Source organism: Thamnophis elegans, chromosome 1 (genome assembly GCF_009769535.1).
Source record: "Thamnophis elegans isolate rThaEle1 chromosome 1, rThaEle1.pri, whole genome shotgun sequence".
In the NCBI taxonomy this organism is placed as follows: Eukaryota; Metazoa; Chordata; class Lepidosauria; order Squamata; family Colubridae; genus Thamnophis; species Thamnophis elegans.
This window is the reverse complement of record NC_045541.1, coordinates 135,083,992-135,105,252: the sequence shown is the minus strand read 5'-3', so window position 1 is coordinate 135,105,252 and position 21,261 is coordinate 135,083,992. Positions and strand designations below refer to the sequence as shown.

General features: G+C 36.9%; 1 protein-coding gene across 2 annotated transcripts in view; it reads left to right on the top strand.

The window, feature by feature from the left end:
• Positions 1–21,261, top strand: part of CEP128 (centrosomal protein 128) — a 184,917-nt gene that overhangs the window by 151,599 nt on the left and 12,057 nt on the right. The window contains exons 20-23 of one of the 2 annotated variants that reach the window (XM_032232414.1): positions 1,086–1,109; positions 13,247–13,324; positions 17,407–17,514; positions 19,588–19,690. In XM_032232414.1, the coding sequence (XP_032088305.1) occupies positions 1,086–1,109; positions 13,247–13,324; positions 17,407–17,514; positions 19,588–19,690 (313 nt within the window). Of the gene's footprint in view, positions 1–1,085; positions 1,110–13,246; positions 13,325–17,406; positions 17,515–19,587; positions 20,018–21,261 lie in introns of those variants that run through there. The other variant, XM_032232421.1, reaches the window with a different exon arrangement.

The following is a 21,261-nucleotide window of genomic DNA, read 5'->3' as shown; positions in this document are numbered from 1 at the left end:
ATGCATACTTGTCTGAGCTCAATATAAACACCCTGATTTTTTTTCCAGCTATTTAAATAATATGCAGGCTTGGGAAAATAACTTAGCAATCTCTCCTATCACATGATAAAAGCTAGAATGTAAAATATGTAGCTGGTAAATATCATCTGTTCTGCCTAAAGAAATCATCAATCCAAAATTAAGACATATATTTTACGTAGCCATTAACTATACATCTTTTCCTTCAGTATCATTCATGTCATCCTAAAGGCCTTCAAATTGGTTAATCTTTGGCTTATATAGAAGGTAATGCCAAGTATTTCAACAATTCACACCAAATTCTCCGGCAGCAATACTGCTTTTTACAAAAATATTTGGACATATTTGTTATCATAATCATATAAATAACTATACAGTATAAGGCTTTCATGAAAAAAAAATGATTGGGCTGGGGTTGCCAGCTTCTCCTTGAGTAGAATGACCTAAGCCAATTCTTTAAATAAGGGTATTATGAACCTGTAGCAGAAGGTTGTATAGGCAACAAAGAAACATGATTCTGAAAAGAAAATTGGTTTAAAGTGTCTGTTTCACATACATAGAATTGTTAATTAACTTTAAAACAATGAATAGAAAACCTTTAATATACAATGCATGAAACCAATAATTTCCACTAAGTAAAACGTTTTTGATTTCTATTCCATTGTTGCTCTGAAAGGACTGGATTATTCTCATTGTACAGTACTGTATTAAAATACCACAGTTAATATTTAATATTATAATTAATATTATGAGTAATAAAATAAAACAAATACAAATGCAGTAATATAATTTAATAATAAAAACAACAATGCTATGTGGGCATATTCTGTACTAAGATTTGAATGATGTACTATTAATCAGTGGAACAAGTTGTGAATACTCCAACACTCGAAGTTTTAAAGAAGATATTGGATAACCATTTGTCTGAAGTGATGTAGGGTTTCCTGCCTAAGCAGGGGTTTGGACTAGAAGTCCTCCAAGGTCCCTTCCAACTCTATTACTACATTTATGTCTTTGATCTTGATCACAATCTTACTATACTTTCTCATTGTTTCCTTTCAATACAGGAGCGAATATCAGCATTTGAAACAGTAAGTTGCATTTTCATGAATTACTTTTAAGTAAAATTTTTCTTCTTTTTGTTAAAAGATAATATATGTGTAATATTAAAATAGTTGTCTAAACCTGTCTATAGAGATTCTCAGTCATCTAGATTACGGTTTTACAATCTCTGGTCACAGTTTTACGAACTGTGAATTAATTTCTAAAAGGCGGAGTTATTGCCAGTTTTGTGTGTATGCATGAATGTACACAAGCATGCATGCCTTCAGGTTACTATTGATCCTAATGGTCACTTCCTGGAGTAGTCCCTGAAATTACCTTGACAAGATTTCAGAAGTGGTTTGCCATTGCCTGCTTCCTAGGGCTGAGAGTGAGGGACCGTCCCAAGGTCACCTGGCTGGTTTTGTGTCTAAGGTAAGACTAGAATTCATGGTCTTCTGGTTTCTAGCTTTGTGCCTTAAACATTACACCAGATTGTCTCTTGCCAGTTAGCTGTGATAAACCAAATAATATGTACAAAAGCACAGGACATCCACATGAGATGACTTACTATGGAACTGCATTGGTGAAGTCATCCATACTTTAAAGGTCAATTAAAAATGTAAACTGTTTATACTTGAAAATGATGAGTGTGCTTAGTTTTTAATATTCTTAGCAATTATATATATATTGCCTTGGGGAAACTGAAGTTGTTGACCTAAGTAATTATACTGATTGGGGTATGAAAAACTTTATTTGGACATCCATTTTGGAGTTTGGCAATAGCAAATTACATTTTCCCTTCAAGACAGAGGTTCTTGAGTTCTTGCAGAAACAAGTGTGGGTACAATCTTGTTGTTACTTGCTATTCAGACTCTTGTATGAGACAAATTAGGTATTGCTCATCTTTTTGTCTTCCCGAACAATGAATAAAGTACATGTGTGCACATGTTTAATTTATAATGATACCCTTATATTAGGCTTTTTTTTAAAAAAATAGAATTATTGGCAGGTTTATTACTATAGTGCAGAGAAAACAGATTGAAAAGGATCCAGTAAATAATAAATTTAGTTCATAAAATCTTGAAACTAAGATGCAGCCATATCTTGCATTTCAAAATTATTTAGATAATAATAGTAGTAGTAGTAAATAGTAAAATTAATAAATACAGGTAATCCTTGACTAACAACAGTTCACTTAGTGACCATAATAGCAATAGCAATTAGACTTATATACCGCTTCATAGGGCTTTCAGCCCTCTCTAAGCGGTTTACAGAGTCAGCATATTGCCCCCAACAACAATCCGGGTCCTCATTTTACCCACCTCGGAAGGATGGAAGGCTGAGTCAACCCTGAGCCGGTGAGATTTGAACAGCCGAACTGCAGAACTGCAGTCAGCTGAAGTAGCCTGCAGTGCTGCATTTAACCACTGCGCCACCTCGGCTCTAATAAGTTACAGTGTCACTGAAAAAAATGACATGATCATTTTCACACTTACAACTGTTATGGCATCCCCATGGTTACCTGATCAAAATTCAGATGCTTGCCAATTGACTTGCCAATTGTACTTATGACAGTTGCAGTGTCCCAGGGTCATGTCATTGCCTTTTGCAATATTCTGACAAGCAGAGTCAATGGGGAACCTGATTCACTTAACAACCATGTTATTAACTTAACAACTACAGTGACTCACTTAACAATCCTAATCCTCACTTAATAAATGCTTTACTTAGCAACAGAAATGTTGGACCCAATTGTGGTCAGAAGTCAAGGTTTATCTGTAGTAAAAGTAATGCAACAAATTACATTATTAGCTTGCAATGATCTTGCAACAAATGTCAAAAATAATTTTTAAAGTTTCTTTCAACATTTAAAAAACTAGACAAAATGAAACAATTGGTCTATTAAAGTGAGAAGAGGGCAAAGAAGAGCTGGGCAGCAGGGGGGAAGCGGAACTACTTAATTTATTCTTTGCATCCATCCTCACTCAAAAGGAAAAAATAGCTCAACCTATCAAAAACAGTACTGTAAAAGACAGATTAGAGATGCAAGACAAAATAGGCAAGAAAATGGTAAAAGAGAACCTGTCCACCTCAGATGAGTTCAAATCACCATGTGCTGAATGGATGCATCGCAGGATTGGATTACATTCTAGGTTTCTGAAGGAACTAGCAGATACGATCTCAAAACCATTGAACAGTATCTTTCAAAGATCCTGAAGCATGGGGAACTATCAGAGAGTTGGAAAAGAGCTGACATGATTTCCACCTACAGAAAAGGAGGGGAAAATGGATCCCAGAACTACCGACTAACAGCCTAACATTAATATCTGGCAAGATCCTGGAAAAGATAATCAAATAATTAATCTGCAAACACCTAGAGGCAAGCAAAGTTATAACGGCAAGCCAACATGTGTTTGACCATAACAACCATGCCAGACAAATTTTATTTCATTCTTTGACATAGTGACTACATTAGTGAACCAGCAAGATGCTGTAGACATAATTTACTTGGTCTTCAGTAAGGCATTTGATAAAGTAGACCGCAACCTACTATTTAATAAGATTTTTAAAAATGTAAGCTAGATAGCATCACCATCAGATGGATTAACTGGCTGACCAACCACACTTAATGTTCCTTAATGGAACTGATTTGACATGGAAGAAAGTATGCAGTGAGTTACCCCAAGATTCTGTCTTGGGCCCAGTACTCTTCAATATCTTCATAAAGGACTTAAGCAAGAGGATAGAAGGGAAACTCATCAAATTTGCAGAGATACCAAGCTGGCAGAAATAGCCAACACTCCAGAAGATAGGCTCAAGATACAAAAGGATTTTGACAGAAGGCAGACGCTATCTAACAAAAAAATTTTCAGAGGTGAGAAAAGTAAGGTTTTAAACTTGGGCAAGAAAAATACACAGGTATAGAGCCACAGGTATCTGGCTCAATACAAGTAACTGCAAGGGGGATCTAGGAGTCTTAGTGGGCAACCCCTTAAATAGGAGCCAGCAGTGTGAGCCAATGCATTCCTAAACTGCATTAACAGAGGAATATAATAATGATCATGTGAAGTTTTAGTGCTGCTTTAAAATGTCTTGATAAGATCACACTTGAAATATTGCATCAACTTTTGGCTGCCACAATATAAAAAAGATGTGGAGACTCTAGAAAGAATGCAGAAAAGAGCAACAAAGATGATTAGGGAAATGAGGCCGAAACATATGAAGAACGGTTACAGGAATTTGATATGTCTAGTCTAATGAAAAGAAGGACTAGGGGTGAAATGATAGCAGTTGCAGTATTTGAGGGGCAGCCACAAAGAAGAGGGGGGCAACCTATTCTACAAGACATCTGAAGGTAGCACAAAAACAATGGATGGAAACTAGCCAAGGAGAGAAGCAACCTAGAAATAAAAAGAAATTTCCTGACAGAAAAATTAATCAGTGAAACTTCTGCCTTCAGAAGTTCTCGCAGCTCCATCGCTGGAGGCTTTTAAGAAGAGTTTGGAAAATAATTTGTCTGAAATACTAGAGTCTCCTGCTTGAGTAGGGGGTTGGACTAGAAGATCTCCAGTGTCCCCTCCAACTCTGTTATTTTGTTCATAACTTTTTGAAAGAAATTTAGTTATGCTTTCTTTTTTTTATTCTGTTTCATATTGACAGAAACTTTTAAAGAATTGTTTTGAACCTGGACATAGGCACTCTGATGTTATATTTGATGTATAATCACAGTTACTTTGAAAGATATCTTTCTTGGATCGCCTTTAACATTACAACTCCTAGCCAAGTTATAAGTAACTGTCTGTTGCTGTCACTGTAAATTATGGGAATGCTTCTTTATCTTTTGGTTTACACCTAAAGGATTACTTAGCTGCACCCCAAGACTTTTTCCAATTTTTAAGAAAATGTCCGTGATCTACAAAAGTGAGTTTTATTCTTCATCATCATTTCTGCATATTACACTTATGGATTGTGCACTTCTGCTAAAGCCCTTTGGGAGATTTCTATAGGTCAGAAGTTTGGGGTAACAAATACCCCGCAATTGCATGTGTTCCTAGCTGATATACCCACACTATTCCTCAGTTCCTTGTCAGCTACTACAGCAAATTTTCCATGTTTTCTGTTAAGGATAACAGAATATTAATACTTCATTTTATTTTCAGTTGTCTCTGTAATAGGAAAATAAAAACAAGCTACAGAAGGATTGGAGGAATTATTGATGCGACAAGATCTAGGCATTGAACATAAAGATTTTCCCACCTTATCTAAGTGCTAGTTTGTAAATGTGCTTGTCATTTCAAATTACTACCTGTTGATGGTCACTTGTTCTACTTGATGTTTGGACAAGAAGAGCAAAATTGATTTTCAAAGCTATTGTCAGACAAGCACAAATTGATTTTCCTATGTGTAAGGTGCTTCTTTGGAAATAAGCCTGGAAGGAAACTGGACCCCTTAATTTCTTAGCAAATGCCTTCAGTCCCAATATGCCTTAGATGTTCCCCCTCTTGACCTAGCTGTCTGTTTCAGTAGTGATGCAACTTCTTGTAGAGGATTTGCCAAACTAATTCTACTGTCCTTTCCTAACTTTCAAAAAGATTACGTTGCTTATCTTAGGATGTTCTGTATAGTTTATTCCTTCTTGGGCCCATCAAAGCGCCAAAACAGGAAGAAACCTTTCTCTCAACTGAACTTTGAATGAAAGAAGCAAACTTCTAATTGAAACTATCGGCACCAATAATTCTCTGGTAATCTCTGTAAACTGTACAGCAGAAGCCACAATATTTTGATATGGCACTCTTGCCACTACAGTTCTAAGGATGGTAGACTGACAAGGTTGCATCATTCATGTGAAAGATGCAGCTATAGGTTCAGCATAATATATGGGAACTGACAACCCACACTGAATTAAAAGCAACCCAGTGAACAATCCATGGACTATCAGACTTGAGATCCTCTGGGGTTCTTAATCTTCTATGGCTCAAATCAGTAATAATGTGCAGTGATGAACATCAGTACCATTTCTCTGGGCTTTCATTATCAACTAGGGAATGGTTCCCTATCAGTTAAAGTGAAGTAGAAAGACTGATCCCATATTAATGATTGTTGCATATGTTGTGATACCACATATATGAATTCTGGGATGCTTATTAACATCCTTCTCTCTTTTTGCCTCAATGTATCTTTATCATTCGAGGAACTGTTTTTATACCATCTTCAAGATCAGTTCACGCATATTCCTTTGCATTCCTATAAAGTTTGTTATAAATTTTCTGGCTCCTTCTGGCTTTTTTAAATCTGCCTCTAGAGTTCCAATTTGCTGCATAGTTCTGGCATCATATATAACCCCACAGGTTGATACAAAAATGGTTATTAACATAGACGTGCACTCAGTCCATAAGGATTAGTTATTGGGATCAGAAGAACCTGCTTCTGAGAATCCTTTGATGGTTTTTTTCCCCTTTTTCTTTGGAGGTCAAGTATGTTTACTTCCCACAAAGCTCATGTAAAGCTGCTGCCTCATATGCCTGCTTCATATGCATGACCTATTCTTGCTCTACAGTCTCCTTTTCTCATTGATAAATCTTTCAGTTTCTTCAGTCAGAAACCTGAACTCCAGTGTTACTTCCTACTTGGATTCATGGGAAATTGGCAAGGAATTCATTGATGAAGCCACACTGTGATACATGATATTGCATAGATTTCAAGAAAACAATAAGCATTCAACACTAAATTACCAAGGTGAAAGAAAATTCTAATGCACATTCAACATAGTTGCATAAAATAAGTGGAGAGAAACTGGGATATAATGAGAGCCTTCCTAGTCAGCATCTGCTTCTCTGTTTCCTATTACAAAGTACCAAGCATGTGACAATTCTTCCATTTCTTTTGACTTCCATGGCAGGAGTTCCATATGCCAGCATTTAAGTGCTATCCTCCAGGGTAGGTATTCTGGTCATTTGTTTTTCCCTCTTGGCATGGACTGGTACAACTTGCAAGTACTTTATATCTCTCGATAGGGATCTTCCAGTCCCTTATTGGACAGATTGTATTCACAACCTGAATTGGAATGGCACTCTACGTTACCATTTCTTTAATGCATTGTCATCATCATTGAGACGTTGGAATAAGTTGGGAAACATTATAGATAGCTCCTTTCTGCAGACAGTGGATTGCTGTGAATCTGCCAGGCATCCTAAAGTAGGTTTGGCATATATAATGTCAATCATATATCTTCGGATATATCCTCCATGTCTAAAATTTTATCTAAAGGAGATGTTGAATTGAATTGAATTGAATTGATTTTATTTGTAGGCCGCCCTTTTCCCTGAGGGGACTCAGGGCGGCTCACAGAAAACCAGGGAGGGGGGAATACAGCACTAAGACGACAACACATAATAAAATAATAAGCAACATGCATACAACATTCGGGCGGGGTAATAGTCCTTATCCCCAGGCCTGACGGGTGAGCCAGTTCTTCAAGGCTGTGCGGAAGGCCTGGACGGTGGAGAGGGTACGAATCTCTACGGGGAGCTCGTTCCAAAGGGTCGGGGCCGCTGCTGAGAAGGCCCTCCTCCTTGTGGTTGCCAGCCGACATTGGCTGGCCGATGGAATGCGGAGGAGGCCTAACCTATGAGATCTTATAGGTCGTAGGGAGGTAATTGGCAGAAGGCGGTCTCTCAAGTATCCAGATCCACTGCCATGTAGGGCTTTATGGGTGATCAATAGCACCTTGAAGCGCATCCGGAGATCGACAGGTAGCCAGCGCAGCTCGCGGAGGATAGGTGTAATGCGGGTGAATCGGGGTGCACCCGCGATCACTCGCGCGGCTGCGTTCTGCACTAGCTGAAGTCGCCGGATGCTCCTCAAGGGCAGCCCCATGTAGAGCACGTTGCAGTATTCCAGCCTAGAAATCACGAGGGCCCGAGTGACTGTTGTGAGGGCCTCCCGGTTCAGGTAGGGTCGCAACTGGCGCACCAGGCGTACCTGGGCGAATGCCCCCCTGGTCACAGCCGCTATATGATGGTCGAATGACAGCTGTGAGTCCAGGAGGACTCCCAAGTTGCGAACCCTCTCTGAGGGGTGTAAAATTTGACCCCCCAGCCTGAGTGTTGGATTAATGGCCAAATTTTTGGGAGGAAAACACAACAGCCACTCGGTCTTTTCTGGGTTGAGCACAAGCTTGTTAATCCTCATCCAGTCCATGACGGCTTCAAGCCCCCGGTCCATTACGTCAACCGCTTCATTGATTTGGCACGGGGCGGACAGATACAATTGAGTATCGTCCGCGTATTGATGGTATCTAATCCCGTGCCTACGGATGATCTCTCCCAGCGGTTTCATGTAAATGTTAAATAGTAGGGGGGATAAGACCGAACCCTGCGGCACCCCATATTTCAGGGGCCTTGGGGACGATCTCTGCCCTCCCACTAACACCGACTGCGACCTGTCCGAGAGGTAGGAGGAGAACCACCGTAACACGGTGCCTCCCACTCCCACCTCCCGCAGTCTTCGCAGAAGGATACCATGGTCGATGGTATCGAAAGCCGCTGAAAGGTCAAGGAGGACCAGGATGGAGGGGTGTCCTTCATCTCTGGCTCTCCAAAGATCATCCATCAATGCGACCAAGGCGGTTTCAGTGCTGTAACCGGGTCTGAAGCCTGACTGGAAGGGGTCTAGGTAGTCTGTTTTTATGATTTGGTCTTATCTTCCTTTCAAAGAGCATTTCTGAACTCCATTTTAGTTCTTATATATTTGTTTTTACACACTCACACACACCACATCTTAGGAACAGCTCTCATTCGTGAAATGTCCACATAAATTTGATATTCTGTATTGCACAAACTCATTTTGCAGCCCATGCATGTATTTATGTATTAAGAGGGCTAGAGGAAGAATGATTCGTTTTTTGCTTAATCCAATTGAATTAAGTCCTTATTGCTTCTCTCTCAAAAGTAGGAACTCTCCATAGGCATTCTATGCAAGCTGTCTCTACCATGCCAGTCTATCTGTTGAGTAACAATTTGATTCTGTCCCTGGATATTTAAATGGCACTATAGGTAAGATTTTCAGGTGGAAGAAGATTTCTTTAATAGCGTAATGTTGTCTTCCATATTAGCTTGACAGAACACCTCCTACTATTCTCAGGTATACTTTTGACTTACCCATGTATGTGGTACACACCATGATGATAAATGACCCTACCAGTAGCTGTGAATCTTTGCATGGTCAAAATTAGCTCTCTTTCCCATCCTCAGTTTCCTTCTTGTTTTATTATCTTAGTTCCTGAACTGTTTCTTTAGTCAAAAAGAAACTGAGGAGAAAGTAGGAGTATTATCAAAGTGTGTAAATTAGAACTGTATTTGTCATCCTGAACTGAAAAACTCTTAATAGGACTTCAGCATTCTGTAGATGTAGAATCTATATCTCTTGATATCACTCAGAGCATCATTATTACCTGTAAACAGCTTTTTATTACCCAGCATTTGAGGTACTTTGTTGGAGAAGGTACAATCTTTTTGTTATTGTAATCTGGGATTGAGTTTGTGGCTTTCACGTCTAAAAATAATAATAAAAAAAACAATGTCTTCTTTTGATTTACATCTGTTCTCTGGGACAACCTAGAGCTGCCTATTGTTGCATATGCCTCAATATAAGAAGGATTAACTGTTCACATGCCCTTTAAATATCCAGGGCTTTATATAAAGTCATGGAAAATAAGCACCATGTTTTATCATTCTCTTTGAGAAGATAGAACACCTTTTAGTGTGTAAATAAAGTTTTATAGTAGTAAAATGAGATTAATAGCAGTCACTGTATAATGGAAGAATGCACTTTTAAGTAAATGCTGTTTCTGTTGGTCCAACTGGAGTTGGCTGACCCTTATCAGCTTCATCATTGCCCTTTGCTCCCTCTTAAATAACAAGCAGACCCGTATGTTTGTTCTCTTCTGGATTAGTTGTACTGTATGCATTATGGCACATCATTTTCAGTTTCTGGGCAATAATTAGCAGTACTTAATCACTCACTGTGTCAGGTGCTCTCACCAACCTTTTAAACATTCTGTTCTGCATGATTAAACCTCTCTCTTTTAATAGAGAAAAATGCCATCGTTAATATGGTACTCAAATCTAATTTAGGAGATTATTGAATGTGTCAGTAAATTATTGCTTTTTTCTACAGGTCAGCTGAAATAAGGTTTCCCCTCTCCCCCTTTTTTCCCTTGGCTTTTATGTTTTTATTTGCCTGTCTTTTCACCCCCACCCATCTCACTCTTACCCATCTTCATAGCCAGCAAAATTATTGTATTGTAGCTGATGTGTTCTTGCCTGCCACAATGAGAGCATAAAATCTACTCCTGCAACAAGGCTCATGAATCATACTAAAGTTTTTCACATGCTTTTTGAGTGAAGTGAATATTAACCTGGCAGCTATTTTCCACACAGATCATAATGCTGGTACTTAGCTGTTGGCACTGTTGTAACAAGCCTGAAACAAGCCTTCAGTTGTTTGGACTGCAATGAAACAAACAGACTTTGTCCTTTGGAAGCGCATTTAAAATTTCAGACACATGAAAAAGAAAATCCTAAATTGTATGCTATAAACGATGCTTTTGACAACTTGGAAAATTGTGTAGATAAGCTCATGTATATCCATTGCACCTTTGGTGTAGAATAAACTCAGACACAGTGGTATTAAATGACTGCTTTTAGAGAAAATAAAGTATCAGTGAAATTCAAATTTTAATGCATTTCATTACTTATCATCGCTATCTGTATGTGATGAAGGTAAAATAAATATTTAATTTTAGAGGGAATGGTGTTTGGAAATCATTGCTCTACAGTTTCTTTCATGTGGCAGAATGTTTCTGTAACATATTGTTTCTTTAAGGTGACTGCTGAGCATTTGAGCCCCTTGTTCTGTTTTACACCGTTAACTTTTCTGTGGCTGAAGGCTGCAGAGGAAGACCTGCTGAGAATCTGCTGTCTCTTTCGGATATCGCTCAACCTCTTCCAGCCCTTACAAAGACCAGGGCCACAAATGACTCTGGGAAGAAGTAGCAAACCATACATCTCATCAGAAATTAATGGGGTGGAAAATCAAGACTATGATGAACATAAGGCCACTATAAATGAAGCATACAATGTAAATGAGTGCAGCTTCTTTGTGGGAAAGATGCAGAAGTGAGCAATTTAATGAGGAACAGACATTGATAGACACCTCCAAGCAATTTTCTTTCTTTCTTTATTTTTGGTTTGGAAAAAAAAAACCAAAACCAAAACCAAAACCCAAGGTGTAGAAGTGTCCTCTAGCAGAGCTTTTCTTGAATATTTTTAAACACACAACTAAGGGTATTTTGCAAGGTGTAGTATTAATAAGTATATGAGGAAATGCCTGGAATTTCAGAGAATATGCATTAATTCACTATTCTTGATTAATTCTTCTTATGCTAATAGTGTAAAGATCCAAGTATGAAGCTTAAATATTTTACTACAAATGTTAACAGTTGCTTTGCTAGAAAGCAGCTTATGCTACCTCCGGCGGAACAAAGATTTCTGTAGTGATCTTTTTTAAAGATTGCTTTTGATGATCACACTATAACCATACTAAAAACAAGCAAAAGCCTTTTGAGAGTAGTAAATGATATAGCAAGATATAACAATTTTCCTCTGAGCATTCAGATTCTTTTAAAGCTAATGTTGTTTTCCATCATTTTATGTACGTGGAAGTTAATTTGATAGTGGCATAAGGATTTTTGTTTGGAGGGGATCTCTGGAATGGAGTGAAGTGACCTGCTAATACTTAGACCAACTTCAATGAATCACTGTAGGTTCTTCAAAGCAATTCACCTGTATTGACTGCCAGACTTATAATTACTATCACTGACTCCACTTTTCAGAGTTATGAATCTAAAGAATCTTCTTTAGCATAATGAGTTTCATATTTTTTGCAAAAATGATCACGGTATTTTAAATCAAATTATATAGAATATGTTAATTATCTTGGAGTGTTTATTTACACTCCATTTGAGAGGTCCAAGCCTTTAATTTTTTTGTGTGTTTCAAACCTCTTGTCAATTTTTCTCTTTGCACTTAGCTCTTTTTTATATGCTGGCATTGTGAGTTTCATGAGACGTTGGAAATGGCCAACAAGCAAACTAGACAGACAGACAGACAGACAGAGATGCCTCAAAATTTTTTACTAGGTTCCAACGTTTCACTCAGGAACTTGAGTGTTCTGTCTTTACCTTGATCATTTTTCTGCCCATTTAGGAATCCAGGAATATCAATATGAATTTATGGAGTAAAGACAAAATCTAATACAAGGTCAAATTCTCAATACAATAAAAAGTGCCAGAGCTATATTAAAGTTAAAATCTAGATACCTTGCTTCCAGCATGGCTATTCTGAACTGAGATTTTATAAAATAAGAGATTTGGGGATTATGTGAATATTCAGAAGGAATTTCTCTTAGGGAAAAAGATTGTTTGACCCACAAACACCCGATTCTTTAATAGTGTGTAGCATCTTTAAGCTTGAATCTACAATTGCCCATGTTTTCTAGGTTTGGTGGAACTTTCTTCTCTCCTGTATCCTCAAATGAAGCCTTGTAATGAACTGAGTCTGAGTATGTCTCCTCCAGAGTCCCAGTCTCCAGTGGTTTAAAATTATGCAGCATATTGAGGAGTTCAGGGGGGTCATGACATAAGTAGTGTGAGTGGCCTCTTCAATTGAGTTACATTGCAGGATGCATCAAAGAAAAATAAATGTACTACACATGAAAAACAGAAAACAAAAAGCTTTTGTGTTCTTGTTTGTGTTGTATTTGTGCTCATTTGTATTTATAAAGAAATAAGAGTAATTCATCTCTATAATGAGTGAAGGGCTCTTATGAATGTTTATAGACGGTCAAATATCATTTTAATCATAAGGTATAGCAAAGTGTTCAAGTATTATGTCTCCAAATTAGTGTGAAGTGTGCAGTTTCCACACTGAGGAAAGATGTCCAAAACTTTCCTTCATGCTCAACTTTAGTTAATTATGCAATTACTTTATTTATTTATTATATGCCAACCATCTTGCTGTTCAACTCTCAACTTCTCTGAAACTATTTATTGTTCTACCATCTTATGAATGTTAATGTAATAGCACATGCATACAGTCCTTTTGAGTATTTCAATGTTTTTCAGAGTACACAGTTGGCCTTAGAACATCTGGAATCTGCTCCTGAGAAACTGAATGTTTCTGAAGATTGTGGAGATTTGGGGGTAAGAATATTTTGTGATCTTTTTCATTTGTAAAATATATAACAGCATTATATACAATAGGGGTAAGTGTATTTAAGGCATGACATCCCAAACACAATTATATATTTGAGGTTCACATATTAGCGTGAAGCTGAATAGATTTGTTCTGCAGCAAATTCCTTCTTTACCATTCCTTTACCTGCTCAAAAAGATGTTTCTCAAGGAGGGTCCTTCCATCTTGATTTAAATATATTGTAATGCGTCGTAACAATGTGGTGTTTTTAAGATTTAATGAATTTAAAATCTGAAAATATTTCTCTCTCTATCCCAGTTTTTTTATATATATTTACCATATTTTGGTACTTGTTAAAACTTGATATCATTTAGCTGTGTGAAAAAACTATTTGAAAAGTGATAATTTTTGTTTGATGTATTAAGATATAATGCGAGATGTAATAAATATAAGATATATTTAGTGAGATAAACTCTTCAAGCCTTATGATGTCCCACATCATGTGTCTCACATGATGACACTCTGGAAGTCTTGTAGTCTCATAACTGGTATTCTTCATCATGCAATTGCCAGCAAATTAAATAGGAAAGCAGTTGGAATCATTTGTTCATTGGGCTGAGTAAAACTAGCATTACATGACAGGATTATAATCATGTCAGATATTTAAAATGCAGACTAAGTATTGTATATCTGAATGTACATATTTACTTATTTATTAAAGTTTATTTTCATCTAAAACAACTCTGCATGGTTTATACTCTGCCTGTTATATAATCTAGACTGAAATATAATATGATTAAGAACAGTTCCCATCCAAAAGAAACACACCCATAATATCATACCTGATACTCTTTTTCATCTTCTGATACCAACATCAGGAGCTGTTTGATTATCCTAACATTTTTCAAACATTCTTCAAAAGAGTTAGGTCTTAATAGTTTTCTAAAATTATAAGAATTGTTAATGGCTGTAAACTCCAGGCTCTGTGCTGTTCCATAGAAGATAGGTGTAAAGATCAATTGCACCTGGAGTTTTAGTAGCAGTAGCACTAGCTCTTAGATTCATATACCGCTTCACAGGCCTCTCTAAGCAGTTTACAGAGTCAGCTTATTGCCCCCAACAATCTGGGTCCTCATTTTACTAACCTCGGAAGGAGGGAAGGCTGAGTCAACCTTGAGCCAGTGAGACTCGAACTGCTAAACTGCAGGCAGCCGGCAGCCAGCAGAAGTAGCACGCAGTACTGTATTCTAACCATTGTGCTACCACGGCTCAGTAACAGCCCCTGTTGCTCTTTAAATAGTGATGTAACAATATTGAGTTGAGTCTATGACTACTCAAGGTTACCTCATTTTGGATTAGATGCAACGTTCCAACAGTCTTCAAGTTTATTCCCATATAGATTTAATTGCAATAGTCCAAATATGAACTAACACAGACATGAATCACCATCAGCATTCTCCCTATCCGGAAAAAAATTAATACAAGATAGAATTATGGAAAATACTGTTTTGGTCACAATCTTTAACTGCTCTTCCAGCAGAACTGTAAGTCCCATTCTAAGATTATGAATTTACTGTGCACAAATGAGGGCAAATGTGCCCAGAAGCCCAGCCTCAGAAATAACAGTGATATCCTGTTATGTGTGAAACAATGTCCTTGGTGACCTGCAAAGCCTCCTGGATGGCAATTACCATTCCTCTTCACCTTATCTAGCCACATACAATCATGAAATATGGATGGGCACATTTTGAAATGAAGGCACTCACTATCTCACCTATCTAGCTCTTGCTAAGCCAAGTCCACTCTGTCACGATCAAGTTATGGATGAAAATAAATGTATTACACAGGTATAGTATCTGGTATTCAAAGTAGTAGCTAGTGCACAAAACTCGTAAAAGTACAGCCATATGCTCCTGAGACAAAGCCAGGAAGCTGGAAATGTAGATTGGGCTCAGATCTACAATGTCCATTTCCCTAGAGTCACCCACTGTATATTTGTTGCTCACCACCATAATGCTAAAAGGGACTCGGTGGCTCAGTGGCTAAGATGCTGAGCTTGTTGATCAGAAGGTTGGCAGTTTGAATCCCTATTGCCGTGTAATGGATTGAGCTCCCGTTACTTGTCCCAGCTTCTGCCAACCTAGCAGTTTGAAGGCACATAAAAATTCAAATAGAAAAATAGGAACACCTTTGGTGGGAAGGTAACAGCATTCTGTGCACTTTTGGCATTTAGTCATGCCGGCCACATGACCATAGAGACGTCTTTGGACAACGCTGGCTCTTTAGCTTTGAAACGGAGATGAGCACTGCCACATAGAGTTGTTAACAACTAACACATATGTTCAAGAGGAATCTTTACCTTTACATTTTTACATAATGCTTCAATTGCCCATTTTATTTTTCAGTCCTGTTGTTTATTCATACCCCAAAGTATTCTCATTATCTATCTCTCTGCTTCACTAAATCTATATACACTACATTCTGGTTGTTTTTGACTTCCCATTCAGCAGCCATCACATGTCTCAAACACCTCACTGAACTCCCCCCCCCCCCCCAACAACCACAGTTAATCTTTCAATCTTCCCATCCAAGCCCAATATGGCATCTGCAAGAACTGAGACTGCCACTGAAGTCAATCACATGTTTGGCCCTGTTTGTACTACCACTACTGACCAGAATATCCCCAAATCCACCATGTTGTCCAAGTTAACCTTTAGGCTATTCTGTTCTCTTTCTCCTATACTATTACCATTTCACCAAAAAAAGAAAAAGTTTTCCCAGACAGGATGCAGAATATTTTCTTGTTAGTAAACCATAGAGATTTGGACTGATCTGTAGTAGCAAAACACAACTGATATTCATAGAAATCAGGGAATAGAACTGCAGATAAGAATTTTCCATTCCTGCTAATACCAGATTACCCCTCTAAAGCTTAACTATCAAGGAAAAACACGAACTGGCAATGTCTCTTGGGACCTGTAATCTGTCCAGTGCAGAAATGGTCATTTCCAAATCCATCCTAGTTTGTCCTGCCCAATCTTGGCATTGTTCTTTGGTAGTACTATACATAAGCAATTTGGAGTGACTGAATGCAGAGATGGCATTTTGGGAAGCCAGGCTGGATGTACTCAAAAGATGGCAGTGTGTGGACTCTGGTTCTCATAAGGCATCCATTTAGCGATTTACACTCACCTGATAGGAAGCTTTCTACAACTCTGCTAAAATCTTTGTAAATATCATAGCATTATTGCAAATATACCAGAGACTGCAACAAACCAATTTTATATGGATTTTTAATTTTAATTTTGTTTCAAATAGATAGGGCAGTGAGCCTAGCTAAAACTTTTATAAGTATCACAGGCATTATTGCAAATAAATAGGCCAGAGGCGGAAACAATCCAGCTTGGTATGGATTTTTAATTTTAATTTTTTTTAATAGATAGGGCAGGGAGCCTAGCCAGCACCAAGAGAGATATGATGGAAGTTATACCAACCAGAGAGGCCTTTTCAAGTAGTTCTTGCTAAAATTACAAACCTTTTATTAAAATATATTTTTAGAGATATATTCCATATACTGTAACATCTGCTGATATTAAGTATATGAATATGTTATTTAAAGTTGATAACTTAGAACTCCCCTTCTCAAAATAGTAGTGAAATCTAGCAAAGGTCATCAAACATTATATAGCCAGTTTGATCTAGTGGCTAGAAACCAGAAGACCAGGAGTGTGTCTTAGGTAAGAAAGTCAACTGGGTGGCTTTGATTCAGACATTCCCTCTCAGCCCAACTCACCTCACCGGGTTGTTGTGGGGAAAATAGGAAGAAGAAAGAACATTATGTTTTCTGCCTTGTTATTTATAAAAATAATAAAGGCAAAATTGAAAAAAACACTATGAAATTTTAAAATCACAGTACTTCAATATTCTCATATGAATTCTTTCAAAATTTCCTAATAGCCAAATCTCATAACAACTTTCATTATTTTGAGGATCAATGGGTCCAGAATGATGCTTTGACCTTTTTTTTTTTTTTTTTTTTTTACATTCATGAGATAATTATTTCACTTACTTGAAAATTTTCTGATTTCAGAATTCTCAGAAAGAAATTATCGAAAAAAGGTACAATAAATACAAGGGACTTGTGGGCTCATTACAGCAGCATCTGGAAGATTTAAAATACAAACTTGAAAGTTTTCAAGTAAGTTTATTTTCTCTTCAAAGTTTATCTTCTCTGTCTTTCTATGCAGTTAATTCAAAAAATTATCTCTAATTGCTGGGACTCTGGACAGTGCATAAACATAGAAGCAACATGCCAATTTTAAGAATTTAGTAAAAGGATGTCAATTTGCATTGCAAAGATCAGACCAAAGATTTCCATATGTCAATGTTCTGTCTCCAATGGTAACTTAGTAAGTTAATAGTTGGGGCATAGTGGAACTATTAGTCATTGGAAGAATAGAAGGACTTATGAGAAGGCCAGAGCAAAATCTTTAAAAAGTTAGAGCACAATACGAATTTGGAAAATTCACAGCTACATTTGTAATCACTATTGCATTTACCCTAATGGGTGATATTCAGAGCTTTCAACCTTTGTATTGGAAGTTTCCTCCCCCCTCTTCTTTTCTCTCTTACTGTCCATATAGACTGATGGAATATAAGGGCTATGTCTTATGTCAGCTCCTAAAGTGAAAAAGTACTGTTTCAGGCAGCACTAAGATATACAGAGAGGTAAATCTATGGTCTATCAGCTTCATATTTATGCAAAATAATATGTATGTGATCCAAATTTAATGAGTTAATTGGAATTTTATTGGTCTGAAAGCGAACTTTAAAGTATGTAAGAGGAAGTTAAAAAAAGTATTAGAATGTTTTAATTTAGAAATTTTTTTTTTTAAAAAAAAACACCTTGTGTTTTAAAAAGGATGAAAAAAAATGTTTTCCCCTTTAAGGTTAAAGGAGCTGAAAGAATACAGTGAATTTTGTTAACATAAATGGTGATAGTTTATAAAGATTAATGCGTACAAATAGAAATGCATACCTTTTTCAACAGCAAAGAAGATAAAGCAGTAATGGTTAAATTGATTGTTCTGTTGAAAGAGGAGAATATATTGTTTTTATTTGGATATCACTTCTAGATTTTGTGCTTGTGATGAAAAAACAATTAAACATTGACTTTGGTTTTGCCTGATTAGATAGTTTTGTTGTTATAGAAATGGCTAGTTATAGTAATGTGTAAAATAAAAAAGTTGAGATTGTAAAGTTGTTATCTTATACTGTGCTAAAAGTGTCTGAAGTCAATCCATTTTTCTTTTTTTCCTTGTACCTCATTTTTTTTTCTGCCATTAATTTCCTATTTCTTTTTCTCTTCATATTTTATACATTGATAAAACAATAAAAGTTTTAGGGAAAGAATAAGTTCTCTATTTGTTATGCTCTACTTATAAAAGTTTTATTTTCTTCTCAATTAAAGTCTCACTATGTTGGAGGAATTCAGCAAGGGGATTTCATTCATGTATGAACAGTTAAAAGAGCTAAGAAAGCTCAGAAAGTCTGGCTCCATACTAGGTCAGGGTCAGGGTCAGGGCCAGGTCTTGCCCATCGTTAGAGACAACACCACTACCTCATTTAGACACACATACAATATATTTTTCTCCATGTTTGCCAAGTCCTTCTCTGTTAGTGGAAAAAAGTCAAAAGCCTATTATCTATTTTAGGATAATGCACTGGGAGCTTTTAAATTATCAAAGGTGGAAGATCAGATTAAGCTGTTAGCATGGAGACGGTATTAATAGAGTGTCAAGCATTTAGCTCTTAAACGTTTTTGTTTTCTTTCTGGTCTAAAATAAATCCATTGAATCTATTTATTTATTTATTTATTTGCCAATGCTTATTTCGTGCTGCAACAAAGCAGATAATTCATGGGATGCCACTTTGCAAGTTTAAGGACTTTGCGTGGGAACAACAGAGAGGCCAATTCCTGTTTATGTGCATTTTAGCAAGCAGGGCAGAGCTCCCAGCAGCAAATACAGAAGATGACCTTTACCAGAATTCTAAATGTTGTTGACAAAGACACGCAATCTAGATGGAAATTATATGTAATGGTATCTACTAGATTTACATTCTGAACACTGAAACCGGATTTTACCAGTTTAAAATAGTACTGTCGTAGTCATAAAACCTGGCTTGCGGTTATTTTGAATCACAAAAAATAAAATTAAATATAATCAACATCAATCTTTTTCACATGAAAAAAAACCCTTCTCTCTCACAGGATAAGAAGACCAATACCAATGTTTCTGCTACCCAGCATACACCTTCCAACTGGCAAAGCAGCACTAGTTTTATGACCAGCTCCTTGCTTTCTAAGTCTGAATGTAAGAATTGAGATTTCATTGAGAATCCTTGTAAACTTTTCAGTGAAATGACCAGTGATTTGTTTTGGGAAATCAAAAACTTTCTCTTTGGTGCACTGAATTCCTTCTTTCTTTGGTTACTGTAATGAGAATATAATTCAAGTTCTACAAATGCATAGAGGCTTTTCAGCAATTAAAGTATGTATTCATGTCTCAACCCTAATTGAAAGAAAGAAGTCATTGGAAACTATCCGGTGTCCTTGCATTTAACCAAATCATGTTTTTTTTTTCTTGAATGTATTGTCTAAAACATTTGTCTAGAAAATAAACTTACATTTTATGATTGTACATCTAGGACTACTATCTTTGTTTATTTCCATTTGAACAAAATAGATAGTATACTTCTATAAGAGAATTTAAAACAATAAGAGTCTTGCCAACTGTCCTTATCGAAAGGCAAGTGGACTTTCGCTTCTCATTTTTGAAGCTTCTTCAGCTCCAGAGAAGCTTCTTGGATGAGAAGTGAAACATCTTCAAAGAAAAATCAGAAAGTCCACTTGCATCTTGAAAAAGCATCTTTAGGACAACCATGACCAGGATGACTGAGACTCCATGGACATTTAGTGATGTCATTATCAAAGATTTCCAAACACCATCAGTATCAAAAATGTGTATTTCAAATTCTAGGGGGAAAATAAAAGGTAAACACTTTGATGAAAGGCTTGTACAAAACATGGTTTGGTCTTGGTAAATAAATACTGAATTGTTTTAGGTAGTTCATAAGAAAATAATCAATATTACAAAATGAATAATTTATTTTTAATCACATGAGATCTTGATGAATTTCTTTGGCAGTCCATCTCCAATACCATGTATGTGCAGTGAAGGGATTCCAGAAGAATTCATATAATAGTTTAAATCTTTGCCTACCATGTCATGCAATTAATTAAATCCATATTTCTCTATCAGGAGTATTGTCTAGTATAAAAATCTAGCTTCTGTCTGATGTTGGCTATTTTTAAATTAAATAACATCAAATTGTTATTAAGTTCTAGGCATCCCTTCAAAACAACTTCACGAAGTCACATGGACTTATTTCTGAAAGACCATGGAAGGTGGTCTTTCAGAAGAAGTGAAGTTAAATGATTACCAGACTTTGCCTGGGTTTGGAGCACTTCACTACAGAAGAACTCTGAGAAGAGGTTTCTTCAAATTCTGTAGGAGAAGGCTGAGCATTTCAGACTGGGCATCTGTGCCATTGTGTGTCCAAGATGTCCTGGTTGGGCAACTACAGTGAATGCTGCAGGCAGTCTCATACAGTGTGTACTAAAGCTGCTCAGCCTGGATCCTCACTTGCAAAAGATGGATGTGTAGTGTAGGAGGTTCCCAGTTTTGCCAAGTGAGTTGGAGAAAGTCGCTGAGTGGCACATTATGCTTCTAAAAAATCTTCCAGATTGAGTGATTCCTTTTCATAATGCAGGAATTTCCACCGCACATTCTGAAGCTAACCAACTTAAAGCCTCTTAGCAACTGCCAAAGTATTCCAGATCTGGTGGTTCACACTTGCAAAGTGAATTGCAAGTAATCCAAAA